This window comes from Rhizophagus irregularis, chromosome 29, assembly GCF_026210795.1.
Source record: "Rhizophagus irregularis chromosome 29, complete sequence".
NCBI classification, from domain to species: Eukaryota; Fungi; Glomeromycota; class Glomeromycetes; order Glomerales; family Glomeraceae; genus Rhizophagus; species Rhizophagus irregularis.
Window position 1 is genome coordinate 1,869,902 of NC_089457.1, and position 17,946 is coordinate 1,887,847.

General features: G+C 23.0%; 2 protein-coding genes across 3 annotated transcripts; one reads left to right on the forward strand and one right to left on the reverse strand.

The window, feature by feature from the left end:
* Positions 1–1,708: 1,708 nt before the first annotated feature.
* On the forward strand, positions 1,709–5,708 carry OCT59_019753. 2 transcript variants are annotated; one of them, XM_066143766.1, is made up of 9 exons: positions 1,709–2,746; positions 3,144–3,241; positions 3,311–3,461; positions 3,532–3,819; positions 3,905–4,069; positions 4,146–4,407; positions 4,512–4,787; positions 4,924–4,926; positions 5,062–5,708. In XM_066143766.1, the coding sequence occupies exons 1-9, from the start codon at positions 2,671–2,673 to the stop codon at positions 5,066–5,068; spliced, it is 1,326 nt and encodes a 441-aa protein (XP_066005486.1). In that variant the 5' UTR covers positions 1,709–2,670; the 3' UTR covers positions 5,069–5,708. The 2 variants fall into 2 exon arrangements, with proteins under 2 accessions (XP_066005486.1, XP_066005487.1); XM_066143767.1 differs by having other exon boundaries at positions 4,512–4,926; positions 5,062–5,695.
* A 7,577-nt stretch (positions 5,709–13,285) lies between these two features.
* OCT59_019754 (uncharacterized protein) lies at positions 13,286–14,799 on the reverse strand (the record flags this gene model as incomplete). The annotated part of the gene is made up of 6 exons (XM_025319279.2): positions 14,360–14,799; positions 14,268–14,286; positions 14,062–14,166; positions 13,858–13,969; positions 13,665–13,788; positions 13,286–13,527 (listed from the first exon to the last, which is right to left on the reverse strand). Exons 1-6 carry the CDS (start codon positions 14,676–14,678, stop codon positions 13,286–13,288), a joined length of 921 nt encoding a protein of 306 aa, XP_025174226.1. The 5' UTR covers positions 14,679–14,799.
* Between the last annotated feature and the right edge of the window lie 3,147 nt (positions 14,800–17,946).

The window sequence follows — 17,946 nt, forward strand, 5'->3', positions numbered from 1 at the left end:
AAGCTCTATGTGGATGAAACCTTGTTGCGTGATTGCGTGGATACAGAATAAACTATATTAGGAACAGTAAGATAGATCGAATCTACGTCGAAGTTTTACCAGTTATGCACATGGCCAGCTAATATGTATGATCAGCTCTTTCCTTTGGAAATACTCACTCTTGTTGGAAATGTAAAGTTATAAATTTCAATCAATCAGAGTTCCATCTGTTTATATCATACACTATAATTTTCATTGTCTATGTTGCTTATCTTTTTTAGCGTTCTATTAACCTTAAGTTTATCGGAAAAAATTAAACTTTAATTTAATGAAAAAGTTAATGTACATGTGACGTCACAAGCATACACTAAACAGTATGTAGTACAAGATTATGCACATCTTGTGACACGTTATAATCGTTCTTTTCCAACTTTTTTCTTTTCAGGTCCCAAAGCTATCGAAATTTCTACTCGAATAATTTAATTAGAAAAATCATGGATTATGGTATTATATGGATTTATTTTTAAGAACAATGTCTGTAAAAGGAAGGATGATAAATTACGCCAAGAGAATTGATTTTGAATATGGTTAACTCGATTAACTCAATATTGAGGTAAAAAATAATATTCTGGATTAGTTAGCTGTACTGTCAAGCGACCAAGGTATATCAGTTTATTAACTCTTTTTTATGACACATTCTTAGTGTTCGTTACTACTATAGCACGGATTTTTTCCCTCCTATTTGTTTAACCGATCCAAATTCTCACATCAATGCCAAATTTAAATTCATTTCCTTCTGGACGTCGTCCTTGCAATAATGAAAGTACAAAAAAAAGATATTTTTTACCAAAACGAATCAAGATCCAGACGAAATTTTACTTAAAAAAAAATTTATCAAATAGTAAATAGATTTGGACAACGACATGCATTAGAATCTGCTAAAAGATCTAGCCCAGAGAAAGTATAAATCGGAAGTGGAAAATTGATTGTAACTTCATAAAAATATTATTATTCAATATTCATACTTATCCTGATTTAGCTAGTTTGGTTAATTATCAAGAGAAAATCCTGCCTCTATGGTTAGTGATATTTCTTTCGACCACCAATTTAACTACAATTTGTTACATATCCAAATTAAGTTAGTGGACGTGAAATATTAGAGTCCAAATCTTATTTGAGTTTATCAGTAGGTGTAAGCAATTGAGTATCAAAAACACAATTATTAATTTATTATATTACAATTTTATACCATTTGGGAATGACATCTGTAGAATCATTACTTGAAGCAATCGATTCACAAGATTGCTTGCAAGAGTATATATCAGGTTTGTGTTTATTTTTTTGCCAACAACTATATTAATTATTAAACATAATATGTAGGATCGTCTACTTTATTAAGATGAAATTCTTGTTTAACCTTTGTGATATCCAAATTAATATTGTATAGAAGCCAAGTAAGTTCTTTATTTTAACAGATTGTTAAAAACCGATACTTTTTTTTCAAATTCTATTAATACAATATTGTTTGTTGAATAAGATGGGTAGCGGAAATCCATAATTCTTAATAATATTCATTTAGCATTAATTCAGCAAAGGATACAAATACAAATTTTATTCTAAAATTTTAATTTCCAATCAGGTTATGAATTATCGGCGGTAATTAATCCTAACCACATTATAATTTTTTGTCAAGTAAGTTTCAATTTTAATTTTGATAAATAATTTTATGGTATTATAAATTTCCTTTATTTCATAATCATTATTAAAATTTGTGCAATCAACTATTAAAAGTTTAAAAGATAGATTTCCGAAATCTACTTATGTTAAGAATATTAGATCCAAATGTAACTCTCAATAATCGTAACAAGTTGAATTTGCTTTAATGGTTCCAAATTTAAATGATGTTATTGAGCGGATATTTCGTATCAAATGTAACAACATATCAAAATCTTAATGAAAATCCTACTTTTTGGCCTAGATTTGATTATTACTAAATAGGTAAAAAGTGATATGAAAACATAGCAATTTGATATTTACGAGTAATATGATATCCAAATTTTTTCACATTATGCACATGACTTTCAGTTCAAAATACTTGGCATGCGTGCTACATAAAATAGAGCTGAAAGATAGAAACATAGATGAAATAGATACTTCCTTCATTGGCTAGCTAATTTCCCAATAAAAATACCCGGTTTTTAATATATGCTCTTTATGGTTAAGATAATTAAATAATTCACTTTTTGATCAAACATTTATATGAACACGCGAACTGATGTTAAAATCGGCCACAATTGCTCAATCGTTTATGTAGCACTGTTAGCAGTAACACTATTACAATCTTTTTAATCTTTATATAGAGTTCTGCTATACGTCACAACGATGTGAGATAAATATCATGTGAAATGTGGGTGCGACGGTGCGTGATATCCATGTTCTTAGTGTGACTTTAAAATCTGCACACTTAAAATTCAACGATATCCAACACGCCCGAACAAAACTCGAAAATACGAACGACTGTGTTGACGACCTCCATCCATCCGTCAGTAGACATCCAACTATCTTAACGCCTGGCATATATCTGGTCGCGCACGTTCCTCCAAAAAGACGTCTTCTTGCTTGATTATTTTTTCCTTCCTATCTGAAAAAAGCCGACTTCTTTCTTTTAACGGGTAATACACTTATACTAATATGGCCGATTCGGACAGTGGTTGGAAATTTGCTCAATGCTTTGGTGACAAGGGCGAGGTCGAGGACATTACAGAAGGTAATTGTCCTTTTGACCTTCTGGACTTTTTAACTTACAAACCGAGATCGAACCACCGGTGTTTGATGAACATTAGTTTTTCCTACCTTTTATGGTATTCGGTTGATGTGCAAGAGAATTTTATGTACTCACAAATAAGCGCCGAGATTGCGTGTCGATCATTCTTTGATTTTTTTGGCACTTATTGTGATCAATTTCTTGCAAATACTCTCAATCGATCGTCGTAGGGTAGAGAAACTATAGTTTAGTTGCATAAAAAACAGGTTTACTAGAATAAATATTGGCGTGGAGCAGTTATGAATAGGCTCCAAATGCCAGATCGTGAATCATTTTGATGTCGCTTTCTCTTTTACATCAGAGATTCAATAGGTCTCACAACTATATTTCCAATATGCAGCTGACATTATCTCGACCGTGGAATTTGACCATACTGGTGATTACCTTGCCACTGGAGATAAAGGAGGACGAGTAGTATTATTTGAACGCAACGATGGGGTATGTAATTCATTGTAATTGTTATTATTTTATTCTTCTAGAATTTCTCTAATTTTAAATGAAATTCAGAAGAAAGGTTGTGAATACAAATTCTACACCGAATTTCAATCGCACGAGCCTGAATTCGATTATTTGAAAAGCTTGGAAATTGAAGAAAAGATTAACAAGATTAAATGGTGCAAGCGACAGAATGCTGCGCATTTTTTATTGTCTACCAACGGTAAATACAAATAAACCATGAAAATTTTATCAAATTCCAATCAAAATTAAATTTAGTTCTTTCATTACAGACAAGACTATCAAACTTTGGAAAGTGTTTGAAAAATCTTTGAAAGTTGTCGCCGAAAATAATTTAAATGATGGTGCACGACCTCAAAATGGCAGAATCCAACAGCTGAAGTTACCGAAACTTACACATCACGACACAATTATTGCTGCCGTTCCTCGCAAAGTATATGCTAATGCTCATGCATATCATATTAATTCCATATCTATTAATTCTGATGGTGAAACGTATATATCTGCGGATGACCTAAGAATCAATTTATGGAATTTAAATATTAGCGACCAAAGTTTTAGTATCCTTTTTTAGGACAAATAATGACTAATTTTAACATTTTTTTTTTTAATAATTAAGGTTCCTTAATTTTAGCCATTTTTTAGATATTGTTGATATTAAACCAGTTAATATGGAAGAATTAACTGAAGTTATTACCGCAGCAGAATTTCATCCTCTTCATTGTAATTTGTTTATGTACAGTAGCAGTAAAGGGACTATAAAATTAAGTGATATGAGGGCGGCGGCATTATGTGATCAACATGCAAAATGTGAGCTGGTTTTTTTTTTTAACTAAATGATTATGAAAATTAGCCAAATATTTATAAATTTACTTTATTTTCAAAGTATTTGAGGAACAAGAAGATCCTGCCAATAAATCTTTTTTCTCAGAAATTATTTCATCTATTTCTGATGTTAAGTTCAGCAAAGATGGAAAGTATATTCTTTCGCGTGACTATTTGACTCTGAAAATCTGGGACATAACTATGGAAAATCGACCACTGAAAACAATCAATATTCATGATCATTTGCGAAATAAACTTTGTGATCTTTATGAAAATGATTGTATTTTTGACAAATTTGAATGTACTTTTAGTGGGGATGGACAGTAAGTTATTTTAGAAAATTCTTCAATATGTATATATATATACACATATATTTAGGTTTATCAAGATTGACTAAGAAATGATTCATATTCATTTTTCATTCTAGAAATGTCCTAACTGGCTCGTACAATAATTATTTCCATATTTATGACCGAGAGGGATTGTCCGATATTGCTTTGCAAGCTGATAAGAGTGCATTCAAAGCTAAGCGTGTCGGATCAGCAAAGAATAAGTCGATGCTTTCGCGTGGAAAAACTAATAATAGAAAGGAAGAAATTAACGTTGATGCCATTGATTTTAATAAGAAAATTCTTCACGCTTCATGGCATCCAAACGAAAATTCGATTGCTGTGGCTGCAACTAATAATCTTTTCATTTTTACGTACGTATGAACTTTATTATTCGTTTTTGTTTGCCATTAACTCGCGAATAAAGATTGTTTTACTTATCTTTTCTTTATTCTAAAATTTTTGGCTGTACTTGAAAAAAAAAATAAATAAATATTTATTATTAATTAGCGAGTAAGTTGTTTTTTTTTTAAAAAAAAAAATTATTACTTGTTTTCATCTCAAAACGTTATATAATATGAACTGATTAAATATTTTCATTAAAATGCTTTTTTTATTTATTTATTTATTTATTATTTGAATATCCAGGTTATAATAGATAGACTTTTTTATTCTTTTTTTTCCTTTAAAAACATCATTTGTAAATTCTTTGTCACGGTCGTCAAAATTGATTTTTTGGTTAGAGTAGTGGTGTGCATTTTTAGTTGTTCACTTTTCATGTCATTATTTATATTTTCTTTTGGGCTTGGTTTCAAATTTGTTTTAAAAACATTCTCTCACTCACATCTCTAATTATTTTATATCTGAAATGGGGTAATACTTTGAAACATTTGTAACCTTGCTTCTTCTATTATTATATATTTTTTTTTTCTGTTCATTCTCCTTGGATGTTTATGTTGATATTTTTTTTGTAAGTAGATTTATTTTCGTTTCTTTTTAATTAAGTTGCATTAACTATAGTAATCTCTGATTTGATTCAATTAGTTGTTGTATCAGGACAGGACTGTGATCAAGAGGCGTTTATAGCTGGTAAAGTCAGCTATATGCAATTATATAAAATACCAAATACTATTTAACTTACTTGTATACTAAATTGTATACTTTTTGCGTAATTTAAATTTCTTATTTAAAAATTTGGTCTAACTCTGGCCGATTAGTATTGACTATATATAATGCTGGTCAGAAATAGATCTAGTATAATGTGTATTTTTTCCTTTTAATAAACCAAGATTCATAAAAAATATATAGACAATACTTTTTTTTCTTTTAGAAAAAATAAAATAATAATAAAGCAGCATTCCGTGTGATAAATAGATAATTGGACTATTGGTATTAGAATACACGGAAACACTATAAAAAGATAGTATAATTCAATCACAAATTTGTTTACTTACATGATAAATAATTAATCAACTTAATGGTAATCCATTGGAATTTCATCAAGTATTAAATATCAATAATTCTAATTAAATTTTTTTAATTTTAAACAAAGTATTGGCTATTTAATAAAAATTTAATAAATTGATAGGTTTATATTTCTTTTTATAAGAGCCAATTTGTAAGAGATCAGCATTATTTAATAATAAATTTTAGGTAAAATACCACTTTTATAATTCAACACCTATAAATATAATTCATTTGATTATTTTACTAAGATGAATTATTCCAAAAAAATTCTTAAAACTTTATTAAAAAATATCTAATTGGTATATATACTCTTGATTATGAATTTATTATATAATATATTTTAATATTTATTATTTATCTATATTAATTTTTATAGTATAAAAAATGCATGAGTTTTTGTTTTGTATTAGAATAGTGATACTTATATCTTCATTTAATAAAAGTATAATGCAACTTTTTAACTTTTTAACAAAAAACAAATTTATATAATAATTATACTAATTTTTTATAAATTAGTATTTAATATGATTATTTTTTCTTTTGGAATTTATAATTTATTACATCTGCAATGCATTATACTCTTTTTTGTCACCTGTATTACACTCCTCCTCTTTTCATTTTTTATATGTATTTTAGAAACTTATGTAATTTTACCTAAAATGCTTAATATGCAATATATTACAGATATCACAGATATAATAAAAAACAAAACTCTTTCTTTTAAACTAATAATATTTTATTATTTTTATTTTTATTTTATTTTTATTTTTATAAATGCAGTTTTATTATATTATAACATTTATAATAGTTTATTATTAAAATTTTATTTATTATAATTTATTTGTATTTTTTACATTAAATAATTTAAATAGGTTTAACTTAATTTTAATTAAAGTTAACATCTCAACTATTTTAAATAATTGTGCTTAAGAGTTGTGATTATAAATTGCAAGTTGTAATTAATAAAGTTTTATTATAATTACATTTTTAATAAATAGATAGATTAATTTTACAATATATAAAAATTGTATTATTATAATTTTTTTTAAAAAAATATAATTGATTTTTGCTAAAATTAATTAGTTTTATAAAAAATAAAAAAATAATGGAATTTATAATTTTAAAATAAATGAATTACTAATTAGTAAAATAATATTTATTTTAAATTACTTTTTTTAAAAAAATTTATATTTTTTAATATAAAATTATTTAAAAAATTGGTAAATTAAAATTAAAAGTATTTTATCTAATATTTACATCTACATATTAGATAAGTAATTTTAATGCATTTAAAAAAAAAAATTAGAAGTATTATTAAAAATTTACCAAATTAATTAGTTTTAACAATTATTATAGCTAATTTTATTAAAAATTTATAATTTTAATTTTAAAAAATTTTATGTGTTACAATCAAAAAAAAAAAATCTTAAAAAATTTAAAAATTTAAAAAATATATAGGTTTTTTGCAATAAAAAGAAAAGAAACTGCTAAAAAAATTTTTAATCAATATTAATTCTAAATAAATTACAATATTTAGAGTATTATTAATATATAAATATAAATTTTAATTTTTCTAGTAATTTTCCCTCCTTTCTATTGCAATAAATTTATTTAATATCAATTATAATTTTACTTTTATAATTATTATAACAATAAAAATTAAAAATTATAATTTTAATTAAAAATTCAAATAATATAAAATTTTAAAAATTTAAAATATATAATAATTAATATTATTAATTTTTAAAAAAAGTAAAATTTAACTTTAATAAATAATATAATAAAATACAGATTATTAAATTTTATTTTATAATTATTTATTAATTAAAGACGGATAACATAGTATAAATCAAAAATGAAGTTTTAAATCCCCTTTTACCATAATAAGTAAAATTGTAAAAAAGGCAAAAATACATATAATATAAATTTATTTATAAGTGTATAAGGTATAAATTGTGTTTATTCAAAAAAATCAGAAATTCTTTAGTATTGCATGATAAAATAATCAGTATTTTTATTATATAAAATTTTCAAAAAAAGGAAGTGCATTCAAAATGCAAATGCATTCAAATTTTATATAATAATATACAGTATATATAATTAAACTAAAAATTATTAATTATTACATGGCTATAAATTAAATAAAAAAATGAAATTTTATAATTTCTTATAAATTATCATATAAATTTTATCAGATATACAAATAAAAAAAGTTAAACATATATAATTTAGGCAATTTCTATTTGTATATGGGGTGTTTAAACACAGGTCATATTAGTAGATTAAAAACGGCATTCAAACCCTCCTTTAATGCCTTAAGTAAACTTGCAGAGCAGGTGAAAATACATATATTTATCTGTAATATAATAAGAATAAAAAGTAAAAGAGTATAATGTCGGTAGCATTCAATTTCAAATTAAAAAACAAAAAATTAGTCTATTAAAAATTATATTTATATGACCTATGTACAAACACCCCGTGTAAACTTAGAAATTTTCTATAATTTATTTATTTATTAAAATATTAAATTATTTGTTTGAATATATTTAAATTATAACTAAAAATAAAAATAAAATAGTACAGTCTATTCTTGATATAGCGAAGAAGCTGTTCTGCACCTCAAATTCATTATAGCAAGTTAACGAAGAATTTGAAGAATTTGATTAGTTACTTCATTATAGTAAGGAAAAATTGACATATTTTATTAGCTAAGCATCACGTGATTTATTATATCAAAATTCGCTATAGGGAGGTAAACTATAATTAGTAAAAATTTTTATTTAAATAAATAATGCATAATAATTTTTTGGTATAAATATTCTTAAATAATGTATTATTAATTTGTGAATTTTTATAAATTTAAAGCTAATTTGAAAGTATATTCTTTAGGTGATTTATAACTTACTAAAAGAGATTTGTAACTTTATAATATAATATTTAATATAAATTCTATTATAATTTATTTAAAAGATAAAAATTTTGACTTTTTAATAAATATTTTTAAATAGGTTTACAATAGATATTGAAATTGATTATAATATTAATTATTTCTACCTTTAAATATTATATAAATTAATAAAAAAATCAACTTTATTACTTGATATTTAAACATATAATTTAATAATTATATAAATTCATCCCATCCTCTTGGTAAACAAAGAGCAATTTTAAATTATATACCTCTGTTTTTTAATTAAATAATAATCCAAATTTAATAAAATTTATACCACTGAATTCATTTTAATAAAAGAAATCCAATAATAATAATTTTATTTTTCTTATTTCGCTAATTTTAATATTTACTAAAATACAATATAAAGTAATTTTTAATTAATATAAATAAAAGATATTTGAAATCCTATTACCGTATTTTATTGAAAATAAGCACCCCTTTTTTGCAAGGATTTTGAGAGAAAAGTTTAGGGTGGTGCTTATTTTTGATACTATTTTTATTAGTAATATATATAACTTTTTCACAAAAAATTTTGAAAATTAGGAGAAGGTGCTTATTTTCGAGGGGTGCTTATTTTTGATAAAATACGGTAATAATACCTATAATTTTTAAAGTAAAATTTTAATAATAAAAATAAAATTATTTTAAGATTTATATAGTAAAACCATTTTATTAATATGAAATGGGAATTTAGTTAATTTTATTTAATTTTATAATTATTTATCATTATAGAAAAAAAAAAGAAGAGCTCAAGCGGCAAACTATTTAATAGAAAATAATGATAAATACTAAGGTTGCTTGCTGAAACCTAGGGGTTTAGGCAAGATGGTGTTTTGCCGAAAAGTGAAATTCTGCCAAAACTATATTAAAGTTATATTAAAAAACTGGCAAAACTTTGGAGAAAAGCGAAACTGCCAAAACTTATTATAAATGCCAAAACTGCTGAAACTCTGCCAAAACTATAATAAATCTATAGTAAAATTTTGATGAAACTAATTGTAGGATTTTGAAGAGGTTTGACAAGCAACCTTAATAAATACATTTGTAGATACCCAGAGAAGAAGCTTGTACAAATAAATTATAATTTTTTATATTATATATTTTTATAAAAAAAATGTAAAATTAAATTTTTTATAAAATTTGATATAATAGAATTTTATATATGCTGTTTAAATTATTTTAAACTGCTATAATTATAAGTAAAATCCCAAATTTAATTATAGTATTTCAAATTATTACAATTATAATATTCTCAAATAATTTGGACAAAATATATAATAACTTATTAGGAATATTTGCTAATTGAGTGAAGTATTTTAGAAATTACTAGTATTTGTAATTATATAGATTAATTATCATAATAATTAAATATTATCGCACTTTTCAAAATTGTGCTACCTCCTATAAATTATCTAATAAAAAAATTATTAGATTATAGAACAATTACCAGACAAAAATTGGACAATGTTATCCTGTAATCGTCTTGTAATTGTCCTGCAATCATAATCACTCAATCATCACAATATACACAGAATTCTGAAAACTGCGATAATTCCTATAAGGTAAATAAATAAAATAAATAAATAAAATATATAATAAAACTATCTATTTTATTAATAAAATTTATTAAAATCTGTTATATTAAGAATTTTAATATATTTAAGAGTAAATTAGTTATATATTATTTATGATAATTTACAATTCTAAATTATATATTATTTATAATAATCTATTTTAAATCCAATTCTAATATATCAAAATTTTATTATGTTAAGATTTCAGTATATTAAATTTATAATAAATTTTAATTTTACATAATTTTTATTAATTTTTATATACTAATTATTTTCTTATTGCAGAATAGTAAGGTTTTGAATCATCTATTTATAATTACAAAGCTATTGCTAAAAATATGCAAATTGTAATATAGATAGCATATATGAAAAATATAAACTTATTTTATATTTATTTAATCTAATAAATATTCTATATATTCTGCAAATTATAAAAAATAAAAAAATAATTTTAAGTATTATAAATAATTTTTATAATTGCTTTTTTTAAAAAATTTTATTATTTTTTTAATTAAAAAAAAATTTCATAAATTCTAATAAATCTTTAAAAATTTAAAAAATTTATTATTTTTTTAATTAAAAAAAATTCATAAATTCTACAATTCTTTAAAAAATCTATAACAATTCTTAAAATTTTATTATTTTTTGATTAAAAAAAAATCTATAACAATTCTTTTAAATTTATTATTTTTTTTATTAAAAAAAAAATCCATAAATCCTATAACAATTCTTTAAAATTTTATTACTTTTTGATTAAAGCATATCCACAATAAAAATGAAAAAGAATTTATGAATTTTATAATAAATCTTTAAAATTTTATTATTTTTTTTGATTAAAAAAGATTCTATAATTCATAAATTATCTTTAAAATTTTATTATTTTTTTGATTTAAAAAAAAATTCTATAATTAAAAAAATCCATGAATTATCTTTAAAATTTTTTTATAAAATCCATAAATTATCTTTAATATTTTATTATTTTTTAATTAAAAAAAAAATTCTATAATTTAAAAAAAAAATCCATGAATTATCTTTAAAAAAAAATAAATAATCCATTTTTTTGATTAAAAAAAATTCTATAATTTTAAAAAAAAAATCCATGAATTATCTTTAAAATTTTATTATGAATTTCGTGAATTCTATAATAATTCATCTATAAATTCTATACCCTGAAAATTTTTGGTTTAAAGCGGGAGAATTAAACTTAAATATTTTTAATATGTATGTATATATGTAACAATGTTCCATATAACATATACATGTATATCAGCGTATCAGTTTATATCATCACAAAAAAAATTTTATTTTTTGTTTTCCTATTAAAAAGTTTTTAAGCATTCCTGCATGTTAAGAATGTTACCATTCATTTATTATAAATGACATAATAATAACAAATAATAAATTCTTTTTTGATAAACGTGATAAACGGTAAAAAAAAATAATAAATAAAAAAATAAATATTTTAATTTAATAAAAACAAAGGAATTTTTATTTTGATTGGTAATAATTTTTTTTTTATAGTTTAGAAAAAAATTTCTCGGAAAATAGTTTTTTTTTTTTAACCATGTGAGAAAATTACATTCTTTTCGGTTAATCCCTTAAAAATCGATGAAAGAAAGATAGGTTGAATTCGGAGTTACTCAAGAATTTTACCAGTATCGGTTTATAGATTATCGCTTACGTTTTTTTTTTTATCTGCTATATAACTTTCTATTTTAATAAATTATTACATCTTAAAAAATAAAGTGAATGAATGAATGAATGAATGAATGGAGTTGATCTTGTTGATGAGTTGATTTAAAGTCCATACGATTGTTACTTGGTTCTTATTAAGCAGAAATTTGCATTTCAATCACTTCAATCACAAGTCACAACTAAATCCAACTAATCCAGCTAATCCAGCTAATCCACAGGTTTTTTACCAACTATATGCATATATATATCCCTCAATTTACAGTATTTTTCTTTTAACAATATACACAAAACTTGATCTTAGTTTGATGATTTTTTTTAAAAAATCATGTGATGACAAATTTTTTTTTTTTAAAATTAAAAAAAAATAATCCAAAAGAATCAATGAATGAAATCGAGATTCTTTTTTTCTTTAAAAAGAGAAAATGATGATAATTTCTTGAATCTTAATTTTTTTTCTTTTTTTTTCTTTTTTAGAAAAAAAAATGATTCTTTTTTTTTTGTTATTTCATTAATTGATATTTTTTCTAAAGTTCCTTTTTTTTTTTATTGGAATTTTTGAAAATAATTTTCGTTTTTGACTTTAACAAGAGAAAGGGCTTCTTTTTTTTTTTTAATTAATTAATTAAGAAAAATATGAAGAAAATCAATTCAAGAAATTCAAGTTCTATTGAACTTTGAAAATTTTTTATTAAATTCTGATTCTCTTTTATTATCGAACCAAAATTACAATTCTAAAATCAATTCAAAAATTCAAGTTCTATTGAACTTTGAAAATTTTTATTAAATTCTGATTCTCTTTTATTATCGAACCAAAATTACAATTCTAAAATCAATTCAAAAATTCAAGTTCTATTGAACTTTGAAAATTTTTATTAAATTCTGATTCTCTTTTATTATCGAACCAAAATTACAATTCTAAAATCAATTCAAAAATTCAAGTTCTATGAACTTTTTGAAAATTTATATTAAATTCTGATTCTCTTTTATTATCGAACCAAAATTACAATTCTAAGTATTTTTTAAAAATCTAGTTGAAAAAAAAAAGGAAATTAAATTAATTTATTTTTTGTACAAATATGTAATAATATATTCTATTTTATTTAGCTAAAAAAAAAAATAAAAATAAAAAATAAAACAATATATTTTATATATATTATTATATCTATATGTTTATATGATTCGATCATAATGTTTTATTTTTTGTTTTTCCAGCTAAAGATTCAGCTGTTTTCTGTAATTCATCCATGGCACGAAAGACCGTATCAGTAATGCTTATCCTTGTTGTCACTTCATCAACTCTACCTTCATGATAATCAATTAAAAGATCTTTAAAATCTATAGGATTTCCATAAACAATTATAATCTTTTTACCGAAATTTGGTACCCATGGACGATCTCTATCTTCTGGCATAATTTCTTCAAGACCTTTTTTTTTTAAATAAAGGATTATTAAAAATTTAATTAATTTGACTCTTATTTCGAAGGTAAAAATCTTTGAAATATTTTTTTTATATTTTAACTTTAACGAACGTTGCAATAAATTAAATTCGCCATTCACCGACCTTTATGCCATATTGGAACTACTATAGGTAAGTTAGTTGATTCCATCAATAAACGACCAATTCCCCATTTGAATCGCAACAAATCAGCAGTTTGATTTATTTTCCCTTCAGGAAATATGTGAACCTGAAAAAGAAATTTGTTATTCATGATTGGTATTGGAATTTTACCGTCTAATGACGCATAATAACTTACCCACTTTCCTTCATTCAATCTATCTAATGCAAAATTCATTGCAGGTTGATAAATTCCGGCACCTCGAACAGTTGGAACAACTTGACCAAGAGAAAAAAATTTAGAACGAAATCTAAGATAATAATAATAATAAATCTGATTTGTAGAATAATGATGAGGTATTATAGAAAACAAGTGACATTTTTTTTTTTTTATTCAACATACGGAGTAGAAAAACATATTTCTTGAGCACCAAGAGTCCAACGGACTCTATAAAGTCTTAGGAAAGTACCAAATGGTAAACTTCCCCAGATTAACGGATCATCAACCCTATGGTGGAATGATAAAAATGGGTTAGTCAATTGGATAATGGATATATTTTGGATATGATCAGATTTTTTTTAAAAAAAAGAATGGGTTGAAATACAAACGTAGACAAATGATTTGCGACTATAATTATAAATAGTAAATAATGTTAAAGTTTGAAAAATTTTATTCATTCTTTTTAAAACAAAAAAATTACCGGTCAAAATTGGACGAGTTCTTTTAGGATCCATCAATTCTTTCAAAAAAGGTTCTTTATTATAAACGGTGGTTGAAGAACAAAAATTTAAGAAAAATTTACATATAAAAACGCAAGAAGTTATGGCGCACCAACTAGCAAAATTCCAAAAACGATTAGTTGATGGTTTAAGTATCATCTTTCCACCATCAATATAATAAGGTAAAGGAACCTTAACGGGTTTATTTGTGGTAGGATAAGGTTCTTCAAGAGGAAGTGGGAATTGATCTTCTGCATCAAGAACTTTGGCAGAAATTTCTTCTTCTAATCTCGGAGGCATTATTAGATAGTGAAAATAGTGAAAATACTAAAAATAAAAAAAGTAAATATAAAAGGAAGTAAGGAAGGAAGGAAGGAAGGAAGGAAGGAAGGAAAAAAGGGAAGAAACGAAAAAGGGAAAAAACAATAATTATAATTTTGATTAATACTGACAGACTTTTTAGTTGGTTCAAATGAAATGAAAACTGTACGACCTTTAATGGAAGATGTTACACGAAACTAATGAAAAACTATCCGTGCGGCATGGTAGTTCAGTGTACAACATGATTTTATATAAACATTTCAGTTATAAAAAAAAAGAGTAATATTACAATTGATTTACTTGGAATTTTTAATATGCGAGAAGGAAATCTTGTGATATGTGAAAAAAAGAACTAAACAAATATATTAACCAACGCAATAAATTCAAAATATGACACTAAGATGACGCCAGATTTCCGGAATTGATAATTTTTAATTTGGGCCCAAATTAGTTAAACTTGTTTAGTTAAAACAGCAGAATTAATCATGTGAATTGATTATAAATTGTTAAAGCGAAAAGTGCGAAACAAATTGAAAAGGGGGATAAAAAAATATTTGAAAAGGGTTATTAAAGTTATTTAAATAATGATGATTTAATAAATATATATATATAGTAATATATATAAGTATCATTAATTAAGAATTTCGATTTTTTTTTTTTGTTTCGATTTGATTGATTTTCGATTATCGAAATTTCAATTAATTGTACCACGGTAAATTATAAATGATAATGCCTTAATGGTTAAAATGAGCAAATAAATTATTTTTTATCTAGTAATTTGGCTATTTTGAACTACGTCAAATTTCATTAAATTTCGTAATTTTCGTAAAAAAATATGAAATTTTTTTTTTATGTAAGAAAATAATAATTTTTTTTTAACATATTATTTTTCTTAAACTTTTTTTTTTTTTTTTTTTAAATGGAAATGAATTAATATATAATAAGATATTCCCGCCGAAAATATTTCTTTTTATTTTTTTTTTAAAAAAAAAAAATTCCCATTCACAAGGAAAAAGGGACTTGTAAAAAAAAAAAGAATCTGGGGGAGGCGCAGTAAAATACAACTAAATAAGTCAAAATAGGGATTACAAAAAGTTATTCTGTTTCATTGAAACTATTTATGGTTTATCTCTAAAAATATATAAAAAAATTTTATTTAGGAGGTTGTAATCAAGGAAATCAAGAAAAACAAGCATTATCTTTTATCGATTGGCGATTTGCAGTTTTTTTAAAAAGAAAATATTATTTTTTTTTACATAAAAGTAAATGTATATAAAACAAAGTTTCGGATTTGCCTTATTATCATTATCTTTTTAAAATTATTTGTGTGTGAGAAAATAAATATTTTTTTTTCAAGTTTTTATTTTAATTAGTTGAAAATCAAAAATAACGTAAAAATTCCTTATCTTATAATATCAAATTTTTTTTTGAAACTTTAAAAAAATAAAATTCATTTTCAATATCGTAAACTGTTTACTGATTTCATAGATAAAAAAATAAGATAAGGATCCGATTATGTAAAAAAACGTTTTTTTCCTTTATAATATAATAAATATAAATGTATGTGTATATTATATAATATCTTAGTTAGGAAAAATGTTACCAGGAAAAAAGTTCTCGACATGATTTTCTTGTATAATCATATAATGAAAAATATTATTCTTTATTCTTATTCACGATCTTCACCAATTTTTTATAAAAAGTGAAACAACGGAAATCGAATAAAAAAAAAAAAGCCAATTAACCCATATAATTTTTTACTAAACTAAATAAAGAACGCGTCTAAAATATATGCGAGTAGATGTTTATTGAAACATCTTTTTTCTGCAAATTGAGAATTCCACGTGTATCAATTAATGTGATTTACGGTAACATAATAGGGCATATACAAAGTATATACAAAGTATATACAAAGTTTATAAGTTTATACAAAGTATATATAAAGTATATATAAAGTATATAATAGTATATGGTGTAACAAAGTGTAACAAAAAGTGTAAAGTGTAACGTTATTATTATGTTAATGGCGGAAAAGATGGGTTCCTTATCAAACCAATACAAACAAGGTTAAATAAATATTTGTGATTCGGTTGATCTACGTCGGATATTGGCGTGCTTTTTGGCAAAAAATCTATTTGACTGCGCTTTTTTTGGTTGATTACATTTTATTAAAATTATATTGTCTTTAAAAAATTCTTTTTAACTTTATTTAGTTAAAAAATTTTTTTTATTTTTATTACCCTTTCAATTTCTTGTTTGTTTGTTCCATGCAAAAAAAGTTCGGGCTATTTTAACGATCTTATTTTGCCAACAAGCCCAAAGTTCCCATAATATCTTAGTATATTATATGTGGATTAATAATTTATTATGAATATTCATTAATGAATTCTTTAGGAAATTAGGTTAGGTACTTAGGTATAATCATGTAACATGTAAATATGAGTGGTCTGGATCAAAAAAAAAGACAATACAAAATATTATAAATACCCGAGGGTCCCAATCTCCATTCACAATAGGGTACCCGATTTTACCTGAGTATTTATCTGAGTAATTCAAATTTCAAATGTTGATTATCATTTTTAAGGTAACTTTGCGTTATTGTGATATTGTAATTTTGTTTATTTATTTTGAATTCCTGCGAAAAAAAAAAAAAAAGATTCATCCCAAAATTTATCCTGAGTCAAATAATTCATACTTAAAACAATATAACCTTTTTTCTTTCAAAACCTTTTTAAATATTCACATAACCCATTTGATAATACTAACTAATTTAGGTTAATCATTCTTTAATCCGACGTTATTTCATGAAAGTCGGATAAGACCGGAAGAAGATTTAAACTAATTTTGGATTATGGTTTTTTGAACCAAGGATATTTTTTACGTCCATATTTGTAACAATGCATAAATTTTTAAAAAGTTGGTTACTTTATTAAGGTAATCATTTTTAACTCGGTAACAAATAAATTAATTAAATTTATTCGAGTATAGAATTATTTTTTTTGATAGTTGTCTTAATTTGGTCTCTTAAAATTCAAAAGATAAAAAAATATAATTATTATTTTATATTTTAAACAATTTTTCCTTTTATTAGTTAAAATCAAATAAAATAAAGTTTAAAACTAGTTAAAATCAATCCAAAGTCTTTTTTTAAGGGAAATTTATCAAATGATTCAAAAAATATATGATTTATATTATTATAGGTTTTTTTTTTTTCATAGTAAAAATATAGTATTAATATCATACGATA

Excerpts from the sequence above, each read along its gene's own strand:
- OCT59_019753 (XM_066143766.1), top strand. The coding sequence starts at position 2,671 with ATGGCCGATTCGGACAGTGGTTGGAAATTTGCTCAATGCTTTGGTGAC. Across the intron at positions 3,242-3,310 it reads TATTTGAACGCAACGATGGG|AAGAAAGGTTGTGAATACAA; the intron begins GTATGTAATTCA and ends AATGAAATTCAG. Across the intron at positions 4,408-4,511 it reads ACTTTTAGTGGGGATGGACA|AAATGTCCTAACTGGCTCGT; the intron begins GTAAGTTATTTT and ends TTTTCATTCTAG.